A 12,744-nucleotide genomic window follows, 5' to 3' on the forward strand; every position below is an offset into this window, starting at 1 on the left:
GTACAAGTGTGGCTCTAATGGGCACATTTCTGGCTCTCACAGAGCTTCCAATTTGGTTGGAGAATCGGGTAATTAAAAAGCAATTATAATACAGTCCAGTAGTGCGATTCATTGTGGGAGAAGAACGGCAGCACCATAGGAGTACAAACCAGCCAGGACAGACTGAGTTTGGGCGGGTGGGTGGAGGGGCAGTGAGGCATTTTCTTCAATATTGTTGGAAAGCGGAGGAGGGCCAGTAAAGTGTCCTCCAGACTGAGAGGGCACTTTGGGACCGAGAAAGGAAGCAAGCCACTCCATACCACTTGCATTGAGCTTTATCCAAGGTAACTTTCTGCCAGGGGCAAACGGGTGGGAGAAAACGATGGAAGCCGCTACACAACTCTGCTCCACCCCAGACCCGGGCCTTCACTCACAGGTTTTACGGACGAGGGGCATTGTGGGGAGGCCAAGGGGTAGTTATCTAGAGTGGCGCCACCTGTGCACCAGTCCCCTCTAACTAGCTCTGCTAGTTAGCTAAAGTGACGCTTTCTGTGCACCCCTTGCGGGAAGCTCAGAACACGCCTCTGCACATGCAGGTCAGGGCGTATATTTGAACCTCCAGGGGCCCGGAACACATAGCCCCGAGGGAAATAATTAAAAGGGCGTGAACAAGATGGACGGCCAAAGACGGAGTCAGTGCTGTGGGTAGTTGTACAGATAGAAAAGCTAACCTGTAATCTGAGCAGCAAGTAAACTATTGATCAGGTGGCAAAGGCAGAAAAGATTGGGTCAGAAAGAGCTTTGAATGGGCTGTTAATGGTCAAAGAGGAAGCAAGTCATATTGAAGGAAGAAAGTCCTGATGAGCAGGATTGGGACATGGAATCACAAGACTGGTGACAAACAGAACAGGTATGGTATACACATAAAAATATTAATTATTAAACTATCTTTCCATGTGTTGGGTGTTATCTTGTGGTAGTAGCAGAATTGTATGTGCGTATTAATTGTAAGTCAGTCTGAATAGAATCTATTCTAGAGCTCTGACAAGAACTGAAGCCTGCAAGACTGAGGATTAGATGTTGAAACATGGGGAAATTGCTAACGTCATCTCAACCAGACCTTCAAGAGATCCTTTTATTTGAAATGTAAAGCATATTTCACTATAAGCCTTCCCTCCACCTCTTCTCTCTTCTTGTCCTCCTGTTCATTTAATATTTCTTAAATGGGGTAGAATTTTCAAAGTGGCATCAGCTGCAAACATGGATTGATTTTTCTCCCCAACCACTTAATTTATTGTAATTCTTGATTTCCTGTGCAAATTTCAATCAACTCTATGCTACTGTTGCATTTTGGAAGTGGAAACTTTGTTTTCAGATGCCTTTCCCATGCCTAAGTGCAAACGTTCGATTTCTAATGTTATTTCCCAGTACTGTACTGATAGCCCCTCCCACAAGCAACAAAACCACAATCCTTTGGGATATAAATTGTAAACTAATACACTGAAAACAACAACCAAAGTATTTTCTGTACATTCAGCACTTGGCATTTGTTGCATTTTCAAGCAGTGTATGAAAGAAATAAGACACAGTTTAGCAGTAGGTCTTGAAGGAGAACTTGTGTTTAGCTATTTGTGTACGTTTGTTTTTGTTGTTTTCCTTCAGAAGTAGGTGAATAGTAATTTAGCAAAGAAGGCAGTTTATAATTGCAAAAACTAACTAAAGCTGGATTTTTTTTTTTCTTCTCCCAACATTATAATCAAATTTGAATATGTGTGTTTCCTGAATCAGGTCTTCCCATGGACATGTGTGCTGGCTAAAATCATGGAAACATAGCATTAAATTTGTGATATTCAAAAAACTAAAAACCATCAGGACATTCTGATAACCACACAAATTATATTATAGTTGTCAGAATGAAAGGAAGCAAAGGATAGAGAATGATTTATTTTATTTGTTGGGTCAGGACCTAAGTTGTCCATGTGCTACCCATGTAGGAATATATATTTGAACATATCACCACTTTGTTTTCTGATGGCATCCTTATTATAATGAGGCAAAAATGATAATTTCCTCAGCAGTCTGTAACCATTTCCCTGGAGGTGAATAAATACAGTACAAACACAAGCTGCCAACAGTATGTATTGGGTCACTTAGTTTCTCTTTTCTAAAAAAAAATATATTCAGCTGTAAAATTTGGGTATAAATTGCAATCATTCAATTCACATAGAAATATTTTCTCAAATATTTTTTTTTACTGTCTTGATCTTGACACAGAAACTATATAAGAAATAAGACAAAATATTATCGCTATTTGAAATATTTATTTAGAAAACATTTAAATTATTTCTTTCATATGCATACACAATAGTCTTATAAGAATGTTTACTACATCTAGGTTTAATTTATCAGGCCATCTGATATACCAGCTGACATGGATGTCAGCAGGATTTACCAATTTGGCATTTATTCAGCCCTTTTATTTCCTTTCTTTCTGTTTTTTTTTTTTTCTTTTGAGTTGGGGTGTTGGAATTTAGCACCTTGGTTTTCCTTGGAAATTGACCACTTCTTCACCCTACATCTATGTAATTGAAGTGAGCTTGAAGCTATGGAACAGCTTTACGGGCAGGCATGTGCCCAAAGTCAAGTCAACGAAACTGAATTCCAGGGCCTATACTACAACAATCAGGAAATAAAAGTTCTCTTTCCTCTTGTGCTGCTTTACTGTGAGAATGTACACAAAAATCTGGTTAGGGCTTCTAGAATGGGAGAGCCCATTTAAGAATTAAGCCAACAAAGGGACAATAAGTAGCCAACAGGGAGAGATGATTCCCTTATTCGAAGACCTTGCACTAACCATGCCTAGACTTTCCCATTTTGTTGGGTAAAATTTTCGGTTTTTGCATAAGGCAAGTTGAGCATATTTTTGTTTTGCCACTTGTCTTTTGCAACTTAGTTTGGGGGTTTCTTGTGAAAAGGAAAAGCCCTAATTAATACACCAGGGTGAGCTCCCAAGAAACGACTGCTTTCTGCCAATCCACTGAATAAATCCCTCAGAAGTACAGGTTTACAACAATGCATATTTTCATGAAGACTTTATGAGAAGCACTCCTTTAGAAAATAAATTCAACTGGGTTTGGGTCATATTATGTTTATCTTTGTATCTCCAGGGCCTTATAGTTGGTCTAGCATATAATTAAATCTCAATCATTATTGAATAAAGTGTCCATAAATTCCATACATTAATTGGGCAACAGAAGTACAGAAAGGTATAAACACAGGTTACTTTCCTTTGAGGAAAGCAGAAATCATATAATCAAATTATTGGAATAATCCACATTTTACACTTGTCCAAGACTTATTCGATGATGTTCTCAAGCATTAAAAAGGGTTACTTACAGGCTGAAGTAAACTTGGAAAATAAGCCTATTACTTGAGTTAAATAAAAAACTTCCAAGTACATTAACACATTACGGACGTCAAGACTTCTTGCAGCTTCAGGAGTCAAGTCCAATGTGCCAGACTCGCAAGTGAAAACATTTAAGAAACAAAACACCTATTAATCATCTCACCTGAGCATTTTACACATCACCATTAGAAAAGCTGCAGCTAAGCATGATATGGACAATACTTTGGGAGTGGATGAAATGACTGAGGTGAAGTCATAAGGAAAGGATATTTGCCAAGGCTCTAAGGCATTTTTGAGAGTGTGTCAGGAAGAGAAGGTATTTAGATGTATTCGAGGTGGGGGCCAAGTGTGTGTGAAGTCCTATACGTCCACCAGCACTGTGAGAACAGAGAAAGGCAAAGATTCTTGACACTAATTCCTAATATGGAATATCCTTGTCAGTGGTGATTAGCAGTTTCTCCTTTTGTTATATATTATCTTATGTAACTCTTACAAGTCTGTGAAAACACTGATCTTCCCTCCCTTTCTTAGTTATTAAGTGCTACCATCACCCACACCACCCATGATAACAGCAAAAATAAAGACGCCAGCATGTCAGGGAGGTTTCTAAGGGCTTTGAATGTTGAAATCCTTGAGCTCTTACAACCACTTTGCAAGGTAAAAACTATATCATTATCCCATTTGGTACCAGACTATTAATGAGACGCTCAGTATCTCATTGTTCGGAGACAGATATTAGACACTCAAGGTCACAAAATGGCAGAATCAGAGCCAACTCAGGAGGTCTGGCTTCAGCATCGGCTTCCTTTAAGGTCATGTTCTACCACGTGCAGCACTGGCCTGGGTATGTGTATGTGTTGGTAAAGAAACAGACAAGTCCCCTACCCTGGTCAGTCTACAATCTGTGAGGAATATCGACCAAAACAAACAAACAAACAAACAAACAAACTTCTCTCAAAGTAGGAACCCCACTCCTGAAATCTTTTAAGTCAATGCATCAAGTTGAGCAAATATAGGAGAGGTAATAGCTAGTGATAATTAATCAATACAAGGTCAATTGTAATTTCCTTTGTATGGAGAACAACTTTAATCTCTAATGTCAGGATTTATTTTTATGAGTTTGGAAATGCTTTACCTTGGTAATTATTGAAAACTGATTCTCCTTAGTTAATGTGATGAAATTTCCCTAAAAATCTTAAATGAATGCAAACATAAGAAATAGGTTAGAATACTGTCTGTTAGAGGACCCAAGAAGGAATGATTGGTGCTGGAGAAGTACCCGAGCTGAGCCTCAAGATGCAAAAATAGTACCAAAGAATAGGAGAAAGAAATGACTTCACTAAGTGCTTACATTTTGCTTGCTAAGTCCCTCCCATTGCTTCGTCTCTTTCCTCGAGGACATGTAAAGGGAGTTGGGGAGTGAAGCCCAAATGACTAGGGTTAAATAACCACTAAAGTAGTTCAAACATCTACCACCCTTGCAACCCACATTAGTTTTACCTCCCTCCTTCTCCATCTGTCTTCCTTTCAGTTCTGAAATAAACTTTTCCCTCCCATCCTCAACAAAACTCTCATTCCCTTAGAATGATTAAGGTAGATTACCCCGAAAAGTAAATCTTTTCCTAGTTGCCAGTTTCAGTGCTTCTGGAGATAGTAAAGTGTCTTGGTCGTCTTTGCTGTTTCCGTTATAGGAGCACATCACTGAGTGTCACCTAGCCTCCTAATTAGTCCAAAAGTCTACTTCATCTATTTTCTGTTTCCCAGGGACCAAGATCACGATAATGACTACTTAATCTCTTTTTCTCCCAAGCATTGCTGAAGGTAGCACAAACTATTGTCAGCTAGATTGGTTTAGCTATTGCAGCGCTGTGACAAGGAGTGATGGGGATACATACAACCTTGAGAATTACCTCCTGAAAGCTCCAAATGTGAGTCATATCCATGTTCATGTGAGTTTAATACTGAAGAATCATCATTTAATGCTGTCCATGTAGGTCCCATCTTTACAGGCAGATACAAAGTATGGTCAGTAAAATAAAAACTAAGACAATAACAACAATAATGCTACTTATGTAAATGTACAGACCATGTGGCTTAACCAAGAAAATCAAATTCCTTGAGCACGACCATCCATTCAATAGTCTAACACCTTTGGATAGCTATGAAGTGCCAACCATGTGCTAAGCCTGAGAATGCTTTTTTAAAAAATCATGGGGCACCTGGGTGGCGCAGTCAGTTAAGTGTCCGACTTCAGCCAGGTCACGATCTCGCGGTCCGTGAGTTCGAGCCCCGTGTCGGGCTCTGGGCTGATGGCTCGGAGCCTGGAGCCTGTTTCCGATTCTGTGTCTCCCTCTCTCTGCCCCTCCCCCGTTCATGCTCTGTCTCTCTCTGTCCCAAAAATAAATAAAAAACGTTGAAAAAAAAATCATTCTCCCCCATTTAATTGAGGCTATCCATCCAATCAATCCTAGATTCACTATCACATTCTTTGCCCCAGAGAACACACCCTCAATACATATAAAAGAAACTTAAGCTTTAAATAAGTCTAAAGGAAAAACTGAATATGATACTTATTTAAAAAGAGTCTTAAAGCTTACTTCAAGAGAATAATTTAATTAGAAATACCTTTTGTTTTTCCCAGTAAACTTTTTTCTTCCTAAGAACACTAGAAAACACCTCCTGACTAACATTAGGTAGGTTCACAATGAATTAGAAGGAATCAAGGGTAGAGTACTCAAGTAAGAAAAACTTATATTGGCTTTTTTGTTTCAATAATGCAGTGAATAATTTAAAATTAAAACTGGATTGGTAGTATTTAAATCTGATGATTGCTTTAATCTGAACAGTTTACTACCTTCAAATCTCAGTTTACTTCCTTCAAAATCTCCAGATTTTATGATACAAAAATAAACTTAGTCGAGATAAATCATTAAAGGTCTTCAGAAATACCTTAAAAACTTAATAAGAGCCAGTCCAACATTTAATCTCCTGGGAAATACATAAAATCCAATGATAAAAATTGGTTAATCTCCAAAATGACGTCAACAGAGTGTGTAAACCAATTGAGGTTGGCACAGTATACAGGAAGTGTTTTTTTCATATTATATAATTCAGGTGACCTTATAGAATTAATACCCATTACTCAAAGAACAAAACACCATGGCTGAAAGTGTAGGTGTTTAGCTAGCTACTCTTCAGTTTATGGCATTTTATTTAAAAAAAAAAAAAAAGAAAAGAAAAAGAAAAGAAAAGAGAGAGAGAGAGCAAGGATGAATATCTATGCAAACACACTAGGCCCATTTAGTAATTTAGGTCAAGATAAATGAAGTATGTAAATAATTTATATTTTCCAGTGAAGTGTTTTGCAATGCTATCTAATTTACAGGGCAAAGAGCATCACACATAAATTTTTAGAATCTCATTAAAACATAAGTCTACTGATAGACCAGCCAGATTCTGAATTCTAGAAAATCTCTTCAATTTTGAACAATAAAATAGACATTGTAAGGAAAACTTTCACAATACATCAGCTCATTGGTTTCTCCTGGACTATGAATTTATACTATTTACAGGGCCTTTGTTCTAAAGGTGGAAAATGAAATAGAATCTCTCAAGGGATTTGAAATCTTTCCTCTAAAGCTCCTTCTACGGTTTAAATTTCGTGTATGGCTCCTATGCACAAACATGGGGGAAAAAGCATTTGGAACAAGAAAAGAACTTAGTCCAGTTCAAGGCTCTCATTTTACAGATGAATGAATTCATCCTAAGACAACTCTCCAACCGAAGTCATTAGAAGCATTGTGATTTTATTTCTCGTGTGCCGTTAATAAGGGGGCTTGCAACTCATGGGCTCTTGTTACTTGGTATCGTAAAATCTGACCCATTGCATCGTCTTAGATGTACTCCCAAAATTCTAGTTCCTCATAGAGTAATTTTCTGGCTCTATTTACCATCTTGTCTTATGACATAGCAAAGAAGTATACTGTGTTCCATTGTCCTGCTTTTTTAATCTGAGCAAAACTGAAATTAAAACAAAAACAAAAGCAAAAGCAAAAACAAAAACAAAATAATGTATCAGGCAACAGACGTATTGGATACTGCAGATAGCCGCAGTGATGTGTCTGGGAGATATTTGGTTTCTTACCAAAAATACAGCCCAGGACTCTAATCGTAGTTATTTTCTTTTAAGAAATGGATGGTAAATGACAAGATGATACTAAACCCTCATAACACAAAGTCATGAAATTTATTGATCCACCTCAAAACTGCTGGAGTTTCCATATATCAGGGCTTTCAAATAGTAGTGTACTCTCTGTATATCATGCACATTAAGGTTTTATTAAAAATTCAATGAAATATTTATATCTCAGTTATAAATCCCTGATGGGTAGATGAATGCAATCAAGACATAGTGATTTTCCAATGTGAGTTTTATACATAGAACACTTTGCCATGGCAATGGATGTCTTTCAGTTCTTAAAAAGATAACAGTTGTTAGGTGTCCTACTTCTTACCTGGGAATGACTTATTTGACCACTGTTTCAACTCTTCTTCCCCATGCCTGCCCCTGCCCCATCCCCATCTTGAAGAGTAAAACTGATTTTCAAGAGAATTCCCATAGGGCCTATTTCAAATTTCCCTTGGCAATTCAGAAATAATTCCAAATTTCCCTAGGTAATTCAGAAATAATTTCATAATAATGCATAATAAATTTCATGCAGATTTTAAAGTTATAATCCTTTCTGTTAAAATTCCCAAGATAACATTTCTTACAATAATTCCATTATGTAAGTACAAAGGCAATTGTCAGTAATTCCAAATGATGTCGATATTGCAGATAGGGGTATCTATCTCTCCTGAACCCCACCATCAGGGTTGTCCTATTGCTTATCGCTAGGGGCAGCATTCACAGAGAACAGAAAGCCCATCACATCCTGGCAATAGTGACACCGAGATGTGGCCAAGGGACTCTCCTCGCGAAAAAGCCACAATCAAATGATTCGGTTACAAGTTTAAAATTGTCTAAATGACCATATCTTTCTAGAAAGTCCCTTCAGAATTTAAAAGATTTTTGCGCCTATCTTGAGTACCAGTAAAATCTGGAATAAAACTCATTTCGAAACCATTTTTTTTTTTTAATTTACAATAAACGTCAGTATTTAACTTGAGGACCTTGTTGCTAGATCTCCTTTCATTCAGTACTTTTAACAATATTTAGTGGCACAGATACAGGGACAAAACATTACAAAATCTAAAAGAAAAAAAGTAAACTCAATATCTATTTCCAGAATATTTGATCTTGAGTGTCTTTATAAATCACAAGCTTACGACATTATAACCAAAGTCTGGTTTAGGAGGGCAAGAGGTTCAGAGCAATTAAACTTGATCTCTAACTTATTTCTCTTCCTCCCTTTGAATATCTCTGCTGATAATCTTCTTCCCTTTTAGTTTTAAAATGTTAATAGTGATCTCACAGGAATGATACCTTGAATTATATCTTTTGTCAAATAATTTACAGTGATATTTAGAAATCTTAAGCCAACAAATCATTTGCACATAAACAGAAGATATAAAATATAATCACTAGGATTGTCTATCTTGCATTTGTAGAAAAGGTAGTGTCTTCAAAAATAATAATGTTAAAACTGAATATCCCCAATGCTTCCTTCTGTAATATAATTCAATTCTTCAAGTGCACTTTACTAAGCATTTTTTTATGTTTTTCTAAAACATTCACTATAATCTCTATAGTTTTAACCTATCTTCACACTTTCTTCAAGAAGGACTAAATAGGCAAATAAGACCACTGACATAGCAATAATTTAATGTACAGACCTGCCTCAGAGAAAACATAGGATTTTAACTGACGCCATCCCAAGACTCTCACAGAGAATATCTCTCATCTATTGTTTTCTTTATTTATTCTATCCTTGAATTTTCTTCATTTGTGTTAACTTCAGAAAGTAGAGAACGAGACATGAGATGATCTCATATAACCATCATCAGTACAGATAGACATGGTAAGTACATTTGAAGTAGGTGGTGTTTCACACCCTGGAAGGAAAATGCAAATCAGATGATTTTTATATTGCAGTTAAAAAAAAATCAACTTCTAGAAGAAATAAGTGAGGGCAAGGGGAAACTATAGAAGAAAGATTTTATTGAGACAGTAAAACTCACTCTTTCTCAATAGTTTTACCATCTTGTGTTCTTTAAGCTTCCGAGGAGTTGAAGTCTATTAAAGCAAGGCCAAGTATTGTGCATCAGCCTGTCCCTAGGTTTTTCTACCACCACAATCATGTCATGGCAGAACAGCAAAGGTCTGACATTGGCTGTTTTTCCTCCAGAGCCACGCTTAACCTCCGTAAATGTTGTTGATGCAACTGGCCTTCCCTGTACTCCTCCCATATCCCCTCCAACCTGCATTATCAATTAAACTGATTTCATCTCAAGGCTCAACTTTCCAAGCAGACTCCTCACAGATTAATTCTAGGCACAACAGACGAGTAGCTGAGACCTTGAAGTTTTTATACTTGAAAGTAATAAGTGAAATGCAGAGGAATTCCAGATTTTGCATTGCTCTTTGTTTCTCTCTCTCTCTCTCTCTATCTAAAAAAGGAGTGAATTCTCAAACTTCCTTCATCGAATGCTGGCATTGAACAAGGATTGGAATTTCTTTGAAAATGTAAAATCACAACTCCCAGTATAACTCAGATCGGCATTTTGTAAGTCTGATGATCTTGGACACATTTATTATTTTATGGTTGCCTTGCTAGATATCGTCATTACTCTGCAAATTATCTGAAGTCTAATGGGACTTTTTAATCTAAAGAAAAGTGTGGTTGCTGCCTCGTGAATGATTTTCTTGAGGTCAGTCCGAGGAAAGCGTACTTGCTGGAAGTGTGCTTGATTGTCATTTGTTTAGCTTAAAGGATGATGAAGCTTTAGAATATAAAAGCAATTCCTGCATTCATTTCTCAGCATTCACTGCTGCCAGAAAATCGGTGGAAAACTTGGCTGTTAGGACAGCCGGTATTTTCCTGGACAATTTCCAAAATTTAGATGAGTTGTTATTAAAAGTAAAGTCTGTCTGGTTTACATAGACATAAAAAGTTCTGATTATACATTTAGGACAAGAATTCCCAAGAATTCTGTGACCTTTCTGAATATTTTGGCTACCTTTCCAAATTACCTGCTTTAGATAAAAGCTAAATAAAATAACCCTTTTTTTTTTCTGAAAGTTTCCTTTACCTAATATACATCATTAAAATATATACATGTTTAAATGTGAATGAAGAACAAAGGTACATTTATGACAGTCAGTAATACTATCTAGATAAATGAAAATAATGTTCCATAAATTAGAACTGTTTTCTGCATCCTTTGTATTTTTTGTACCTTCGGTAATTATTTTCATACTTATTTTTTTTTTTTGAGAGAGAGAGAGAGAGAGAGAGAGAGAGCACACAAGCAGGGGGGGGGGGGCAGAGAGAGGGAGAGAGAGAATCTCAAGCAGTTTCAACACAGGGCTCGAACTTGCAAACCTTAAGATCGTGACCTGAACCAAAATCAGGAGTTGCACATTTAACTGACTGAGTCACTCAGGTGCCCCTTCAGTAATTATTTTCAGTTTTAACATAGTAACTCTAAAGCACAGTGCCAGACAGGGCATAGACCAGAAAGATATGTACAATACTGTGCATGACCTCAAGTCTATCACATTCTCTTAAAGGGTAACATGGATAATCAAAAACTGGTGTAAGATGCAATAAACGCCATCTGTACCATAAAAACAAATACTATTATTCAGAGAAGGAACAATGATTTTCGGCTATGAGAGTCAGAATAATCAAGGCATATCTTGTGACTGAGCCTTAAAGAATATAAAGACTTTTAATGGACAGTAATCCTGGTGGATAGCATTCCAGGCAAAGAAAGGAGTATGAACAAAGGTAAAAAGCAAGGTGTGCACATAACATAGAGAGTAGTGAGGTTCAAACTCCAAACCCTGACATATGACATTGTTCAGGTTAACGACTGCTGTGTATTGTGTAACAAATCACCTCCAAACTCCGTAGCTTAAAACAGCAATCATTTTATTGCCCGTGATGGTTTCTGTGGGTCAGGAATTGGGGAAGGGTTTGGCTCGACAGTATAGGCTCAGGATCTCTCATGAAGTTGCAGGCAGACAGAGGTTCAAACTAGCAGAGTGAGGGGCTGGTGCAGCTGAGAGCTAAGCAGCTACCCCTCCGGATGCGGTCTCAGGGCCTCTCTGTGTGGGGTCTGTTTGGGTTTTCACACAGTATGGTGGCCACTGCACAGTCGCGTGGCTGACAATGTGGCTGAAGTCTCCAAGTGCAATGTTTCTGGGGGACTGTGTGAAAGTTGATTCACTTTTTATGCCTTTGAGAAGTCTTACAGAAATCCTGAACATTACTGATGCTACGTTCCATTGTTTACAAGCGGCTCACAGATCTTCCTCGATTCAGAGGGAAAGGAATTAGAGTCCCTTTCTTAGGAGAGGAATGACAAGCTTGCGTAAGAATATACGAGACAGGAAATAGCATCATTGTCTTTGGAAAAGACAATTGGCCACAGACATTCTTTCTGACCTGATCCTAGCTAACCTTTTCCATATTTAATTCCTTCCATTTCTTCATAGACAAGCGTGACTCTCCTGTCACAAAGAACTATTTGGGATTCTAAAATGTTCTTATGCTTTTGCATATCTCCCTGCCATTGAGACTCTTGCTGCTCTGCAGGAACTGCCCATTCTCTTTGTGTCTACCCAGCAAAATCCTGTTCGGCTTCACAACTAGCCACTCTACACGCAGCTTGCACCGACTCTTGCAGAAAGTCTGTGTGCTCCTCTACGGCTCACAGGATTTTTTTTTTTCTTTAACTTTTTTAAATTCACTGTGGTATCATAGATTTAACATCAAGTTTACCATGGTAACCAAGTGTCCAATTCAGTGGAATTCAGTACATTCACATCCCTTTGCAACCATCACCATCATCCGTCTCCAGAATTTTTTCATCATCCCAAATATAAAGTCGATACCCATTAAGCGATAACAATAACTCTCTATTCTCCCCTCCCCACAGCCCCTGGTAACCACTCACTATTCTATTTTCCATCCCTATGAATTGGATTATTCTAGGTACCTCACATAAGTGGAATTATAAAATATTTGTCTTTCTCTGTCTGGCTTATGTCACAAGGATAATGGTTTTAAGTTTCAAAAGTATGCTAGCAGGCATCAGAACTTAGTTCTTTTAAGAAAATAATATTCCACTGAATGGATACGCCATATTTTATATATCCATTCATCCATTGGCGCACATTTCGGTTGTTTCTA

General features: G+C 37.6%; 1 protein-coding gene across 1 annotated transcript in view; it reads right to left on the reverse strand.

The window, feature by feature from the left end:
- The window catches only part of LOC147581089 (uncharacterized), a 45,025-nt gene extending 35,214 nt beyond the window's left edge, over positions 1–9,811 (reverse strand). Inside the window, exon 1 of the mRNA XM_086708403.1 lies at positions 9,585–9,811. Coding sequence (XP_086564529.1) covers positions 9,585–9,811 — 227 coding nt within the window. The remainder of the gene's footprint in view (positions 1–9,584) is intronic.
- Between the last annotated feature and the right edge of the window lie 2,933 nt (positions 9,812–12,744).

Source organism: Puma concolor, chromosome B2 (genome assembly GCF_028749965.1).
Source record: "Puma concolor isolate L17-30 chromosome B2, mPumCon1.1.hap2, whole genome shotgun sequence".
Lineage (NCBI taxonomy): Eukaryota > Metazoa > Chordata > Mammalia > Carnivora > Felidae > Puma > Puma concolor.